At 40.8% G+C, this 15,729-nt stretch overlaps 1 protein-coding gene across 1 annotated transcript; it reads left to right on the top strand.

The window, feature by feature from the left end:
- Positions 1-1,324: 1,324 nt before the first annotated feature.
- Positions 1,325-15,729, top strand: LOC110319485 (N-acetyllactosaminide alpha-1,3-galactosyltransferase-like). Its single transcript, XM_021194983.1, has 5 exons — positions 1,325-1,401; positions 2,264-2,296; positions 6,206-6,256; positions 10,888-11,031; positions 15,036-15,729. Exons 1-5 carry the CDS (start codon positions 1,325-1,327, stop codon positions 15,727-15,729), a joined length of 999 nt encoding a protein of 332 aa, XP_021050642.1.

The following is a 15,729-nucleotide window of genomic DNA, read 5'->3' as shown; positions in this document are numbered from 1 at the left end:
ATCTTGGAGCTCATGAGGCAGAGACAGGAGGATCTCTGTGAGTTCTAGGCTATCCTGGTGTACAGAGTGAGTTGCTGCCATCCAGTGCAACATAGTGAAGTGTGTGTGTGTGTGTGTGTGTGTGTACATATATATGTGGAAGTACTGGGGGTTGAACTCAGGTCCAGGCCTTTTTGTTTTTGAGTTCAGATCTCACTGTGGGTTCCAGTCAAACCTCAGGCTTGCACTGATACCCTCATCTCTGCCTCTGTGAACCCCGGGGGAAAAGGGAAACCTTGCATGCTTGGCTGGGTTTTGTAAACTGCATGGCTGAAAATCCAAGGTTGTTGTATGGATAACTTACACACGAGAGTTGAGCCTCCAGGCAGCACACTACACTAATTTCATAGTCAGTTACTCTGGAGAGGGAGCCAAAGTCTCCTAATGCCCTTCTGGCTGTGATCATCACAATACCACAGCACTGAAAAGAATTAAGCATTTCCTTTATTACTGTACAAGTCTTCAGAGTGAAAGTTGGAAAGTCTCAGTATTTGGGATTCAATGAGGACTGTGAGGTAAGAGATTAGGAACCACAGCTCAGTGTGGACTCTGAAGAGAGTTCAGACCCACTCAGCAATGCAGGGGTGCTCTTCTGTAGTTTCCGGGGTCCTACGGCATGTAGTTGATGATGTGTAGCCCATAATATGTAGGTGTAGTCAGGGTGATTTCTGGGTATAACGAAGAGTGAAAAGAGCTGGCCATTTGGTTAATGTGGGCCCGTCTTGTATACAGCACGGTAGCCCCTGATAGCTAATGACAGTCGGTAAACTTCTCTTGATAAAGATTATAAACAAACAGTGATGGGATTCCTGTTATTCCATTCACAGAAGCTGGGAGAATAGAAGGGAAAGAAGCTGCTGAAGGTGGACTTGGCCCGAGTAGCCCTTAGCCAAACCTCATATAGGTATGTGTTTTCATAACTAGCTCTTTGACTCATATCTCACAATGTGACTTAAGCTGAGAAGTAGAATTTTAATATCCAAGGAGCCATAGTGCCTTACCTGCTAGCCAGAGTCACTAGGATGAAGTCACAGAGAAACACGGCCAAGCTGACTCTGTATGCTCAAGATTTTCCCACAGCAAACTCTGTATGCAAGGCTTCCCACAGCTCACCCTCTATACACGGGGTTTCTCACGGCTCACTCTCTGTACACGGGGTTTCTCACGGCTCACTCTGAATGCACGGGGTTTCTCACGGCTCACTCTGAATGCACGGGGTTTCCTACTGCTTACTCTGGAGATATTCAACTTTTATCTTTTTCTTTTTTTTTCCTTCAGGAAAAGAATGAGACACAAAATATTAATCCTATCACTATTGGTTCTAATGTCTCTCTATGCCCAGTATAGAGAATACCCTTTCAGGTAACTGTGAAAACGTAATGTTGTATTCTTAATAAGAATCTGGTGAGTCAGAAAGTTAACAGGATTTGCCCTTTAAGGAAATCGGCCGAATGTGCAGATCCCAATATATGTGAATTATACTCGTGCCTGTCTCCATAAATAGAACCCTCTGTCCCAATGCTTTTTTTCTAATGACATCAAAGGTTTTGAAAAATTCTAAAGATAACCAGGTGTAGTGGCACATGCCTTTAATCCCAACACTTGCAAGGTAGAGGCAGGCAGATCTCTGAGGCCAGTGTATTCTATGGCCCACTGTGGTTGGGGAGGGCTGTAAGAGAAGTGTGTGAAACTATCCCTTGCTGTGGAAGCAATAATACTCATAAGAGTATGTTAAAGATGAACTGCTATTTGGAAACAGGTGGCATCCTCCTTACTGTTGGGGACTTCTGGAATAAAATGTATTCACTCCATAAATGTGAAACAAGCAGAAAGACTTCCTAGCTATTTAAGAAGTTTCTGCTAAGGATGCTAATCAATCTCATTTATTTGTCTCTGAAATTTATTAGGCAGTGGATGTATTTTTTCCTAAAGATGTAGCAAAGTGGGGTTGGGGGAAGTTGGTGGTGGAACTCTGCCCACCACGAACGAGACCCTGAGTTCAGTCTCCAACATGGCGAGGAATAAATGAATACATAGCAGCACATGGGTGTCCACTTCAGTGGTCTTCATCATATTGACTACATTATCTGAGCAATCAATGATATACTTCCAACAGTGTATTTTGAAACATTAGTTAATAAGAGAACTAGATGATTTGTGAAAATCCCTTGTATACTTTTTGAAGTAATATAGTGCTTTTCTTTCTTTTTTTATTTCCCCTAAGCATAAAGAAACTGCAGATGACATATCAGTGCTGGTAAGTTTTTATTTACTAGTATGGTATGACTTGTCCTTTGTGGACAACGTTGGTTGATGATCCATGCTCCATGCTTCCTGCAGTCAGACTACACAAGCACCATGTGACACACACATCTTAGTGATAGCTAAAGTTGGAGTGCCAGGGATCAAGAAGAGCAGGTGGGTAGTCAGCCGCATTTGATGGAGGGCTGGAAACAGGCTAGGAGCGATGTACTAACAGGAGACAGAGCTTAGGCCCTACAAATCTTTCCTCCTTGTGAGTTCTGGGCAGTCACACAGGTACAAGACTTGGTTGAAGACCATCAGAAGCCACACCCAGAACATCTCCCCAACATGTCTGCCTAAACATGAGTTAAATGAGGACACCGATAGATGTAGCCAAGTGAATGGCGGGGGAAGGAGGAACCACAAATCCTCTACAAAGAGCCATACACAACTAAGAGATGCTGAGCACAGGAGAGACAGTTGTCCCAGGGAAGAGCACACCAACTAGTTTTCTGAAAGCAAGTGTTCATCCCTGAAAAGATAAATTCAAGGCCACGAATTTGGAATACAGCAAGAAGGGGGTATATTCAGGAAGGTTGGAAGGAAGGAAGGGGAAAGGGACAATAATGTAATGATCACAGAATCTCAAAAATGAAAGAAATGATAATCAAAGGCTCTCAGGAGATTGCAGTGGCCACACACTCATGGATTCTGAGAGGGTTGTCATGGGAACCCACAGTGATGAGCAGCAGCTTTATTTTCTGATGCTTCCTATGTCCAGGAGCTGGGTCTCATGATGGGTCTGTGACTTATAACATCCAGAGAGGAGCAGGTCTACCTGGGCCAAGCATGAAAGCAATATGTTAAAAAAAAAAAAAAAAAAGAGTGGATTTGGTGCACACCGGTGCTCTAGTGTGACTCCAGTACTTAGAACGGAGGCAGAAGGATAAGGAGTTCAATGCTATTGTGGCTCCATAGTGGCTTTAAGGCCAACCAGAGATAGACAAGAACATGTCACAATAACAGTGGCTAACAGGAGACTTTCAGCTGTTCATATGAAACAGAACCCTTCTCCTGGCAAAGATTCAAGGATTCAAACATTCAAAGACTCAAATATCCAAGGAATGCCCACTGCAGCAGGAGGTGGAAGAGGGACTGGGTTAATATACTTCTTGGAAATTTTTATTTACTTTCTGATACAGGTTTTCTCTGTGTAGCCCTGGATGTCCTGGAACTCACTCTGTAAACCAGGCCGGGGTCAAACTCAGATATGTGCCTGCCTCTGCATCCTAAGTGCTGGGACTAAAGATGTGAGCCCATGCCCAGCCCTGGAAAATGTATTTACTATCATACTTTTCAACAATAATAATTCCTTCTATTATCATTAATTCTCCTAGCATTGGAATTCTTTAACATATCAATACACACCATTTACAGGCAATGGCAGCCAGAGTTAGTTGAATATTAGAGTTTGTTCACATCTTTGAGATAACCTTATGGTACAGCACAGCTCCACGCCTGCCCAGTCCCTCTACTGACTCTGCTCAAGACTAACTCTCCGCAGTACCCTTATATCAGGGCTACCACTAGAGTGTATAGCAAAGAAGAAAAAGAATGAGTCAGGAGAATTACTGGACTTTCAATGCCCGTGACTTTGAGTAGGATTATAAAAGATCTTTGTGCCTCAATTTCAGTTATCTAGTAAAATGGGTATGAGAATTATGATAACAATGATAGTATCTATCTTCACGTGTCTAAAATAGGAAATAAATTCAATAAGAATAAGGAAATTTGTATATTTTTCAAAACCTTGTTTAATAAGGATACTTAAAATATTTAACCTCCCTTTTTGCCCACCACCCACCAGAGGTAGGGGAAAGGAAAGGTTAGTAGGTCAAAAGAGGGTGTAGACCTGTTTAGAAATAGTTCTTTGGGGCAATTGTCAGGATAGCAGCAGTTCAGTTCACACAAATCAGTAGCAGTAGCTTGCTTGATCCACTTGCAACCACTGTTCATGAATCAGAAATGGCAGTTCCATCCAGAAGAAACTTCGAGGCTCTGCCAATCAGCTTGAGTCTCCAGAAGCTACCCAGACACCACCAGAAGTTCTTTTGTGTATTTCTATCTTCAAAGTCACAACAAATGATGATCAGCAAAGAAGGCAAGGCATACCAATGCCACAGCATCGACAAAGCCCAATGAAACCTGGCAAAGAGTGGCAAGGTGAACACAGCAGTGTCCACTGTCTGTCGGGTTATACTTATACCCTTTCCAAACATCACGTGAAGTGTCCACTCTAGCAAAACATCACATGCCTTTTTTCTAGGCAGCTTCCAGAAAAACACCACGTATCTGGTCTCAAGAAAACATCTTCCCACATGTCTGCTTCAGTAAAAATATCTTCTCATAAGACAGTTTCCATAAAAACATTACCTGACACAACTGAGTCTCCAAAGAAACCAGAAAATTTCACTTCAGAAAGTATGAACTGTTAATAGCAGAACTCTAACTTTATCCAGAAAATTAGGAAATATTTTACTTAGGAAAAGGTAACTCAAATGAAATCTGGAATCTACATGCAAATAACAGGCTCAAGTTGCAGTATGATTAAAGAAACTTGAAAAAGACCAATGAACTTGGAAAACTATGATAGGTGCCCAGTAAGAGATGTGACTAGAACAGGATAAAAGATGGGTCATGGGAAATTTGTGGCCATATAAGGAATGTGGACATGAACACAGTGAAACTGAAGAATGACATGGTAATCTTGGGGCAATAGCACAATATGAAAGCCCAAGCAGAAATTTAGAGAATGATTGGAAGGGGACAGAGAGGGAGCAGCCTGCTAAATCTGGAAGATGACATATGGAAATATTCTCTTCACATTTACTTCCTTTCAGATTTGGTTTCATCCTACAAAGAATTTTTAGACTTCTGGGTTGGGGATATAGGACAAGGTGGAGTGCTTATTTAGCAAGCATGAGGCCATGGGGCCACTCCTCAGCACCAAACAACACACAGACAGACAGACTCACAGACAGACAGACAGACAGACAGACACACACACACACACACACACACACACAGAGGCCAATTAGGAAGCTGTCCCAATGGCCCAGAAAGAGATAATGAGGCCTGAAGATGCTGGTGGCAGGGGGGTGGAGTCAGGGAATAGATTTGAAAGAGATTTTGAACGTAAACCCCTTAGGACTGAATCCTGGGCTTCCAGGGGCCCTGAGAGGGTAGTGACTCCTGCTATGCCTTGGCAGTGTACACATGTTCAGTGGGATACAAGCTATGACAGTAGGGACCTGGAGGTGAGATGACAGCATTAAACACTTCACTTTGGGGTGTCCAAAACCTCAAGACCTCCAGAACACAGTCAAGTGTTAAGTTCCTGCAGAAGTCCAAGTTGTATGTAAAAAGCCTGAAGCCACAGAGGAGTGCCAAAAAAAATGTCACGTGGAGTAACAGAATGTCTCAGAGAAACCCTCATAAAAATGGTTGTCAGGTCTCCGATGAAGATTCCTCAGCAAGTAAGATATTTAATGCTCATCTAGCAACGGAAAGAAAATCCCTTTCCACTGTTAAAACAAAACAAACAAGAACACAGAGGTGGCGCACAGCTGAAGCAGTCAGGTTTCTGTGAGTTCAAGGCCGGCCAGGGCTACAGGAAGACCTTGTCTTGAACAAAAGGAACAAAACATCAAACAATCCAGAGTAAATTTGGAAGTGGGCTGGCACGAAGTGAGCTATAAATTCTTTCTGAGCTAGATGACTGTGCAAGAGAACTACAGAAAGCCATGAGGGCTGCCAGGCGACAGGGTCCCGGGCTGCTGGGTGGCAGGGCCCAGTGCCATCACTGTTGGCACTCATCAGAATTTGCTCACTGTGAATTTTATATCTCTTATCTTTCTTTTAGGTCTCTGAAAAATCAACCAGAACTCCAGCCCTCAGACTGGTTTAACGCCAAGTAAGAAAGCCCGTCTTGCATCTGTGAGGTTAATTCACGAATGTTGATAGATGGCAGCTGTGCCACGGTTGGAAGTGTGTGCCTGGAGCCAAGGAGGCCAGAGCAGGGCACTGCGTCTCCTGGAACTGGGGTTACAGAAGGCCCTGAGCCACCAGTGTGGGTGCTGGGAACTGAACAGATTCTCTGTCAGAGCAGCAAGTGCTCTTAACCACAGAGCCATCTCCCCAGTAGCAACTTTGAACAATCTTGCTACTTAAAACTTTATCTACAACCGTTTGCATCAGCTGAAATAAACACATCTGCTATTGTATACATGAAACACACATATATAAAGTAGTATTCTTGTTTATGGTCATTAATCCTGCTTCCTAAGTTTGTAAGCAGTCTAAATCTTTTTAGAAGATTCAAATATTATATCAAAAGTGAAAACTAACATATTAAAAAGTGTTCTGAGTTGATTACCCCTAACTTCCTGGCATTTTATATCGCTCCAGTGTACAAGGCCACTGAAATGTGAAACTTAGGGAGTCAGGATTCTGTCACTCAAAATAAAATTGTTAATAATAATAATAATAATAATAGTCTGTTCCAGGCCCAATATGTTTCTAATTATATTGTGATTATCATTCTGAGCATAGACAATTGTATGTGTCCAAGCACTTTGCATTCCAAGCCCCTCCAGTAATGATTGGATTAAGGTCACCAGGAAATTCCATTCTAAGTGTGAAGATAGGACTAAACCAGAGGAAGGTTTCATCCCCAGGACAAAGGGCTTATATACAGCACTCATCCTGAGCACAGGGGCAAATCTGCACACGTGCATTCCCTAGCTTTCCTTTCATATCTTCTACTTAACTGTAAGTGCATACTTACATAATGGTCTGGCCTGATGCCTTCTTCCCTTCTCTTTCCTAATATATATACTTATATATTAGTAAATTATATTTATGTAGTTATGGATTCAATATGCATATATATTGGTACCCAGGAACTCCACCAGACCAGTGGCGTGGGTTCCTTCGGTTGCCCTGAGCAGACCTTGGGCACAAGCTCCACAGTCAGTCCCATGACACCCAGAAGAAGCTCCACTCCCAGATAATCCGACACACCCAGGATCCCAGGATCCCAGGATCCCAGTATCTCAGGAGCTTGGTCACACCAGGATCTCAGGGTCCCAGAATCATAGGATCACAGAGACAGCTAAACTCTGAGGAGTTCTGACACAACCAGGATCACAGGAAGGACAGGCTCCAGTCAGATATAGTGAGGGCAGGTAGCACTAGAAATAATCAGATGGCGGGAGGCAAGCATAAGAACATAAGCAACAGAAACCAAGGTTACTTGGCATCATCAGAACCCAATTCTCCCACCATAGCAAGTCCTGGATACACCATCACACCAGAAAAGCAAGATTCAGATCTAAAATCACTTCTCATGATGATGATTGAGGAATTTAAAAAGGACATAAATTACTCCCTTAAAGAAATACAGGAGAACACAGATAAACAGCTAGAAGCCCTTAAAGAGAAAACACAAAAATCCCTTAAAGAATTACAGGAACACATAATCAAACAGGTGAAGGAAATAAATAAAACCATCCAGGATCTAAAAATGGAACTAGAAGCAACAAAGAAATCACATAGGGAGACAGCCCTGGAATTAGAAAGAGATCAGGAATCATAGACACAAGCATCACCAACATAATACAAGAGATAAAAGAGAGAATCATCAGTGCAGAACATAGAAACATTGACACAACAGTCAAAGAAAATGCAAAAAGCAAAAATCTCCTAACCCCAAACATTCAAGAAATCCAGGACACAATGAGGAGACCGAACCTAAGGATAATAGGTACAGAAGAGAGTGAAGATTTCCAACTCAAAGGGCCAGTAAATATCTTCAACAAAATTAAAGAAGAAACCTTCCCTAACCTAAAGAAAGAGATGCCCATGACATACAAGAAGCCTACAGAACTCTAAATAGACTGGACAAGAAAAGAAATTCCTCCCATCACATAATAATCAAAGCACCAAATGCACTAAAAAAAGAAAGAATATTAAAAGCAGTAAGGGAAAAAGGTCAAGTAACATATAAAGGCAGACCTATCAGAATTACACCAGACTTCTCATCAAAGATTATGAAAGCCAGAAGATCCTGGACAGATGTCATACAGACCCTCAGAGAACACAAATGCCAGCCCAGGCTACTATATCCAGCAAAACTCTCAATTACCATAGATGGAGAAACCAAGATATTCCATGACAAAACCAGATTTGCACAATATATTTCCAAAAATCCAGCCCTACAAAAGATAATAGATGGAGAACACCAACACAAGGAGGGAAACTACACCCTAGAAAAAGCAAGAAAATAATCTTTCAACAAACCCTAAAGAAGATATCCGCACAAACATAATTCCACCTCTAACAACAAAAATAACAGGAAGTAACAATCACTTTTCCTTAATATCTCTTAACATCAATGGACTCAATTCCCCAATAAAAGGACATAGACTAACAGACTGGTTACATAAATAGGATCCAGCATTTTGCTGCATACAGGAAACTCTTCTCAGTGACAAAGACAGACACTACCTCAGAGTAAAAGGTTGGAAAACAATTTTCCAAGCAAATGATCCCAAGAAACAAGCTGGAGAAGTCATTCTAATATCGAATAAAAACTTTCAACCAAAGGTTATCAAAAAAGATAAGGAAAGACACTTCATACTGGTCAAAGGAAAAATCTACCAAGATGAACTCTCATTTCTGATCATCTAAGCTCCAAATGCAAGGGCACCTATATTCATAAAAGAAACTTTTCTAAAGCTCAAAGCATACATTGTATACCACACAATAATAGTGGGAGACTTTAACATCCCATTCTCAGCAATAACAGATCATGGAAACAGAAACTAAACAGAGACACAATGAAACTAACAGCAGTTATGAACCAAATAGATCTAACTAACAGATATTTATAGAGCATTTCATCCTAAAGCAAAAGAATATACCTCCTTCTCAGCACCTCACGGTACCTTCTCCAAAACTGACCATATAATTGGTCAGAAAACAGGCCTCAACAGATACAAGAAGATTGAAATAATCCCATGCACTCTATCAGATCACCACGGACTAAGGCTGGTCTTAAATACCAACAAAAACAATGGAAAGCACACATGCACATGGAAGCTGAACAATGCTCTACTCAATGATAATTTGATCAAGGAAGAAACAAAGAAAGAAATTAAAGGCTTCTTAGAATTTAATAAAAATGAAGGCACGTCATACCAAAACTTATGGGACACAATGAAAGCAGTGCTAAGAGGAAAACTCATAGCTCTAAGTGCCTCCAAAAGAAACTGGAGAGAGCATACACTAGCAGCTTGACAGCCACCTGAAAGCTCTAGAACAAAAGGAATCAAATACACCCAAGAGGAGTAGACAGCAGGAAATGATCAAACTCAGGGCTGAAATCAACCAAACCGTAACAAAAAGAACTATACAAAGAATCAACAAAACTAGGAGCTGGTTCTTTGAGAAAATCAACAAGATAGATAAACCCTTTACCAGACTAACCAGAGGGCATAGAGACAGTAACCAAATTATTAAAAACAGAAATGAAAAGGGAGACATAACAATAAAATATATCTTAAAATAATTATTCTGCTTGTTGAATATTAACAGTTGAAAATATTAAAATCATGTTCTACAAAAACGAACAAAAAATTAATAACAAAAAGAGGCCATGAGTTTGAAAGAAAGTAAGGAGAGGAATATGGAAGTATATAGAGGGGAGAATGATAATGAAGTAATTATATTATAATCTCAAAAGGGAAGAAATAACAACCTTTTGTATTTTACAGATATATATATATGTACTTGTATGTATTTTCCCATATATATTAGGAAAGGATATAATAGAATATAATAATGTATTATACATATTAATTATTATATAATTATATATAAATATATATTATACATCATATAACACAATGCTATATATTAAATAATATATTTATACATGATATATAATAATATACTACATATTACATATTAATTTTATATTATAAATTGTATCATATTATATTTTATATAATTACATGATCATTTCTTAATACATATGGGATTATATATAATTTAAATTATATGCATATGTGGGGATGTGTAGTTGTACACATGAATGGAGTGACCTATTAGAGAAGGGTGTGAGCCACCCCAGTACTGGAAAGTAAACTGTGGTTCTCTGCAAGAGCAGCATACACTCTTAATGGCGGGACCATCTCTTTAGTCCGTTTCTTTCTTTCCTTCCTTTTCTCAGTCAATCTCTCTCTCTCTCTCTCTCTCTCTCTCTCTCTCTCTCTCTCTCTCTCTCCTGGAGACATAGTTTCCATCTATACCTCACATACCTCATGCTGGTCTTGAACTCACAACTGTCTCACGTCCCTGATGATTCGATGTGGCCCTTTCTGATATGATGCTGTCCCTAGCTTATCAGAACTGTCGAGACTTTGGGTTAGGTATAACGGGCTGCTGCCTTCAGATACAAGGTATTAGGCATTACCAGTTCCCCTGCCAATGTTTTAGTATTATCTGTTTCACTTTAAAATTCTGTCTTTCTTACAAATACAGAATGGACTCTACACACATGGCCATGAGAGCTACTAACTGGTCAGCTCCGATTGTGTGGACCGACACTTACAATGAATTAGTCTTGGCAGATTATTATAAGAAGCATCCAGTTACCGTGGGGCTGATCGTGTTTGCAGTGGGAAGGTAGGTAACATCAAGTGTCTTTTAAACTCAGGATTTTCATTGTAGAAAATAGGAGATGATCTACTGAACCTACTTTATACTTACTCTCTTTAAGCCAATTCTTGTCACAATTCACAACACCACCACACAGAAGCAACCAATCTCTCAGCTTCCTTCTATGATCTGATTTTCACAGTCTTCCCTCGGATATTAACTTAGTTTCATGGGCCTTTTACCAATCACCATAATACAAGCGTATATCACGTTTCGTTATCTCTGTATTTACTCCAGTATTTTCCTACCTCCTGTGCACCCGCAGGTGATGAGTAACTGCTTATAGAAACTCCCACTCACCTGTACATATTGACTGATAAAGAAGCTGTGATTTTATGCAGCAGGATTCTTATATGCTACATTTTCTGACCATTAATCATAATGTTGAAAAAATGGGCATATAAAGATCATCCAGTGATTTTAAAGTCAAGGCAAACCCATGCTGAGTTCTTCCTAATAAAATAGAAGACCAGAGCCACAGAGTCAACTATTTAAAGAGGAAAACAAGTGCAATGAAATATTTCCATTTAAAGGTAGAAGGGCTGACCTATAGACAATAAATATTGAGAGAGAGAGAGAGAGAGAGAGAGAGAGAGAGAGAGAGAGAGAGAGAGAGAGTGCATTGGTTCAGTTAAGCAAAACTAGGAAATAACTCAAATCAAACATGAACCTTGCCAGGTACAAAATGNAATAAAATAGAAGACCAGAGCCACAGAGTCAACTATTTAAAGAGGAAAACAAGTGCAATGAAATATTTCCATTTAAAGGTAGAAGGGCTGACCTAACACACACACACACAGAGAGAGAGAGAGAGAGAGAGAGAGAGAGAGAGAGAGAGAGAGAGAGAGAGAGAGAGTTGGTTGAGTTCAGTGAAACTAGGACATACTGCAAATCAAACATGAACCTTGCCAGGTACAAAATGTGAACCATCACCACATTGTGGAGACATCAAGTTGGGCATAAGTATGCAATGTGCAGCCTCCAGACTCTGCACCACATGTTCAAAGCATGAGGAGAGTTTGAAGCGGCCAGTGGAGAGCAGGGGCAGCAGCTGAGGTGTGCCTCTCCACACGGTCTGAGCTCCTCAGGAGACAGGCTGATTCTTGGCATCTCTGTTAAAGGTTAGCAGATCGTTCAACCACATTGTGACTTAGCGACACCTCTCTCTTTCTTCATACTGCCTCTTTCTAGTATACACATTTAATATTAAAAAAACATATATAGAACAGTCCACTCAACAAATGTCCTTTCCATGTGTGTAAAAAGTACTTTTTGTGGTCAACCATATTTAACTCACAAGAGTTGAAATAAAAAAAAAAAACTGAAATTGAACTAAATGTCATATGGGAGTGAAATTTTCAAAAATCAATTCTAGGATAAAATCAAGAAAACTCACAAATATGTGAATATTGAATTGACAACACATTTTTTTTTAACTTAGCATACAAAGACATTTCCGTACAGTTTGTCAGTGCACTAAGCTCAAACTCCCCCCTCATTATTCTAGCTTTCCATCCTACTCCACTGTTCTACTGTTCTAATTCTGCATATGAAATAAAACAAGCCATATTTCTCTTCTCCATTATCCTCCCCTGTATTCCTCTCTCTACTCCCATTAGCCCCTTTCCTCTTCCAGATCTTTTCACGTGTACATCACCTTCCTACATTTCTTTATTCACTCGTCTGAATGACACGCTCTTAAATACCCTGTAGGTCAAGACTGGAGATGTAGTCAATTAGTAGAGCTTAAGAACCTGAAGCACATAAGGCTGTAGGTGACCTCCAGCCCTTCCAGAACAGGTCATGGTGGGTCACAGCTGTAATCCCAATACTTGGGATGTGGAGGCAGAAAGATTAGAAGTTCAAGGTCATCCTTGGCTATACAGCAAGTTTGAGGCCAGCCTAGGCTACATGTGATTTTCTCAGGAAAAAAAGTGAGGGATTTCCTACTCCTCATGAGTCCCTGGGCTTGAACTCCAGAGCCACACATGCAGACATACAAACATTCACACATACATACCACACATGCATAAATACATACTACACATGCACATATACATACCACATATGCACACACATACACATATACACACCACGCATGCAAACTTACATACCACATATTCACACATACATACTACACATGCACACTTACCATACATATGCACATGCCACACGTGCACACATACATGTAGGTAGGAATACATACCCTAACCTTCATTTTAAGGAGCTGGATAGAGAGAACAACCTAAAACAAGCTAAAATAAATAAATATGGGAGTGATGATAAATAAAACCAAATTAAAACCCAACTTAGTCCTTTACGAAAGGTCAATAAAGTTGACAAACCCTGAAGAAAAAAAAAGAAACAGATTAGGAGATTTCCTGATAAATACTTGGTAAAGACTCTGCCAAACCTCCAGTGGCAGGAGTCACCGAGTAACTGATGCAGGCTGGAGGAGACCAAACTGCTTCAGGACTAAATTCATCCATCCTGTATCCTAGACTGCATCACGACAACTGAAGTGGCGCTTACAAGATAAAACTGGGGAACTCGGAACACATCTGTAGCTTAGCTGATAGAATACCACAGTTGAGGATTTCCTCATTTTGTACAAAGCACAGTGGCCACAGAGAATGTGGAGAGTAGCTGGGGGACACACGGATTGGGAGACTCGGGCGTACAGGGAAAGCTCTCTGTAACTTCAATAACGTTCAAAAGTGGGAAGCTTGGCTCTACTGAAAAAGCACCTGTTCTACGTTGTGCAAAGAGAGAAGTTACACACACAGGAGGACGAGATGTGTTCGGGGTGAAGTGACCATGGCTGTAGGTGTAAATGGCAAAAACTGTTTTCTTGAGGGCAGAGAAGTTACTATAAGGCAGTGATACCAAGAAACATACTGGCAAAGATCTCAGGGAGATAGTGCGGATGTCATGTGTCTGTGACCTCAAGACTGTCTCTAATTGTGGGACCCCCCCCTCCAGTGTGAAGTGACTAATGAGACTGGATGACTACACCTTCTTCATTCATTTATAGCACATCAGGGGTTTAAATGATTAATTAACTGGACCCTTTAAACAATGTTCCTCACCACCTGATATGTAACAGTTTATGCAAACATGTCATCAGTAATGGTAACAGTAAAGCAGCTAGAAGATGGATGAGAATGTTTTCATGAGGGAGGCAAAGATTTCTGAAACATGCCACAAAGGAAACAGGGGCAACGTTGACTTCTTTGGATTTGAGTGACAGCATTCAGCACAGAACCACAACATCAGTAGTTCTTTTCATGGTTCACAAATAATATTAGATTTGACAAGCTACAACGCTTTCTCCTGACCATTAGTTATAAATTATTCTTAGCCTGTTTCCCAAAATGTAGATCAATACCCAGAACTTAGTTCTAAGGATCACATAAGCATTACTGAAGCGGACCCCCTAATGGTTACCTTTCCTCTTTTGAAGTGACCTGTTCTCTTCATTACCCGAGAATCTCTTACCCGTTTCCAGGAGTAGAAATGAGGAAATGTTTTCCAGCCCAACCGTTGAGCTGCCATCATAAGGCTCACAATACAAAGTGCAGGTGACAGAGTGCCAACTGCTACACCAACTGTATGCATAGCTGACTATTCTATGCACAGAGATGCACAGCGGCAGAAGTCTGGAGAGACCCCTTTCTCTCCTCCTGTGTGGCCTGGGGCCACCCTGAACTCTGGCTTTCACTTTGTGCAAGGCTCAAAATGAGACTCCTTATCTCACAAATGTTCATTTCTTCTCTCAAAGATCCCCTCTTCTGTACCACGATCTGTAGACCTTGCCAAAATAAACAGAATAAATACTTTCATACTGCTCCAAGAGTGGCTATCTGGGTGCTCAGCTTTGCTACTGGATACGCTATGCCCAGGCGATCGCGATGTATGTGTTCCACCCAAACTGTGGGATGAAACTCAACTGCTTCTTGTTTATTTTGCAGATACCTTTTGTACTACTTGAGTCGCTTCCTGGAATCTGCCGACAGGTTCTTCATGGTCAACCAGAAGGTCATCATTTATATCATGCTGGATGACTTCTCCTATATGCCATGGGTAGATCTGAGTCGCCACCGGACACTCAAGATTTTTAAGATTAAACAAGAGCGGAGGTGGCAAGACATCAGCATGGCGCGCATGAAGGTCATCAGTGAACACATCGCAGGTCACATACAGTATGAGGTTGACTACGTCTTCTGCATGGATGTGGATCAGATATTCAAAGCCAAGTACGGTCCGGAGACTCTGGGGGACTCTGTGGCTCAGTTGCACACATATTGGTACAAGGAAAGTCCAAGCAAAGTACCTTATGAGAGGAATGAATCATCAGAAGCGTACATAGCAGCAGGCGAGGGGGATTTTTATTACCATGCTGCTGTTTTTGGAGGTACAACCACTCAGGTTTTCAAGATTACCAAGGAGTGCGCCAAAGCAATTATGAAAGATAAGAAAAATAACATTGAAGCAGTTTGGCATGATGAAAGCCATTTAAACAAGTATTTCTTTCTCCATAGACCCACTAAACTCTTGTCACCAGAATATTGCTGGGATTTAAGTCAGAATAAGACTTCTGATATTAAGACTGTTAAACTCGCTTGGAACTTTAAGAATTATGAATTTCTTAGAAGGCATTTATAA

This window comes from Mus pahari, chromosome 3 (genome assembly GCF_900095145.1).
Source record: "Mus pahari chromosome 3, PAHARI_EIJ_v1.1, whole genome shotgun sequence".
Lineage (NCBI taxonomy): Eukaryota > Metazoa > Chordata > Mammalia > Rodentia > Muridae > Mus > Mus pahari.
The sequence above is the reverse complement of the archived record's forward strand: the minus strand, read 5'-3'. Positions and strand labels throughout refer to the sequence as shown.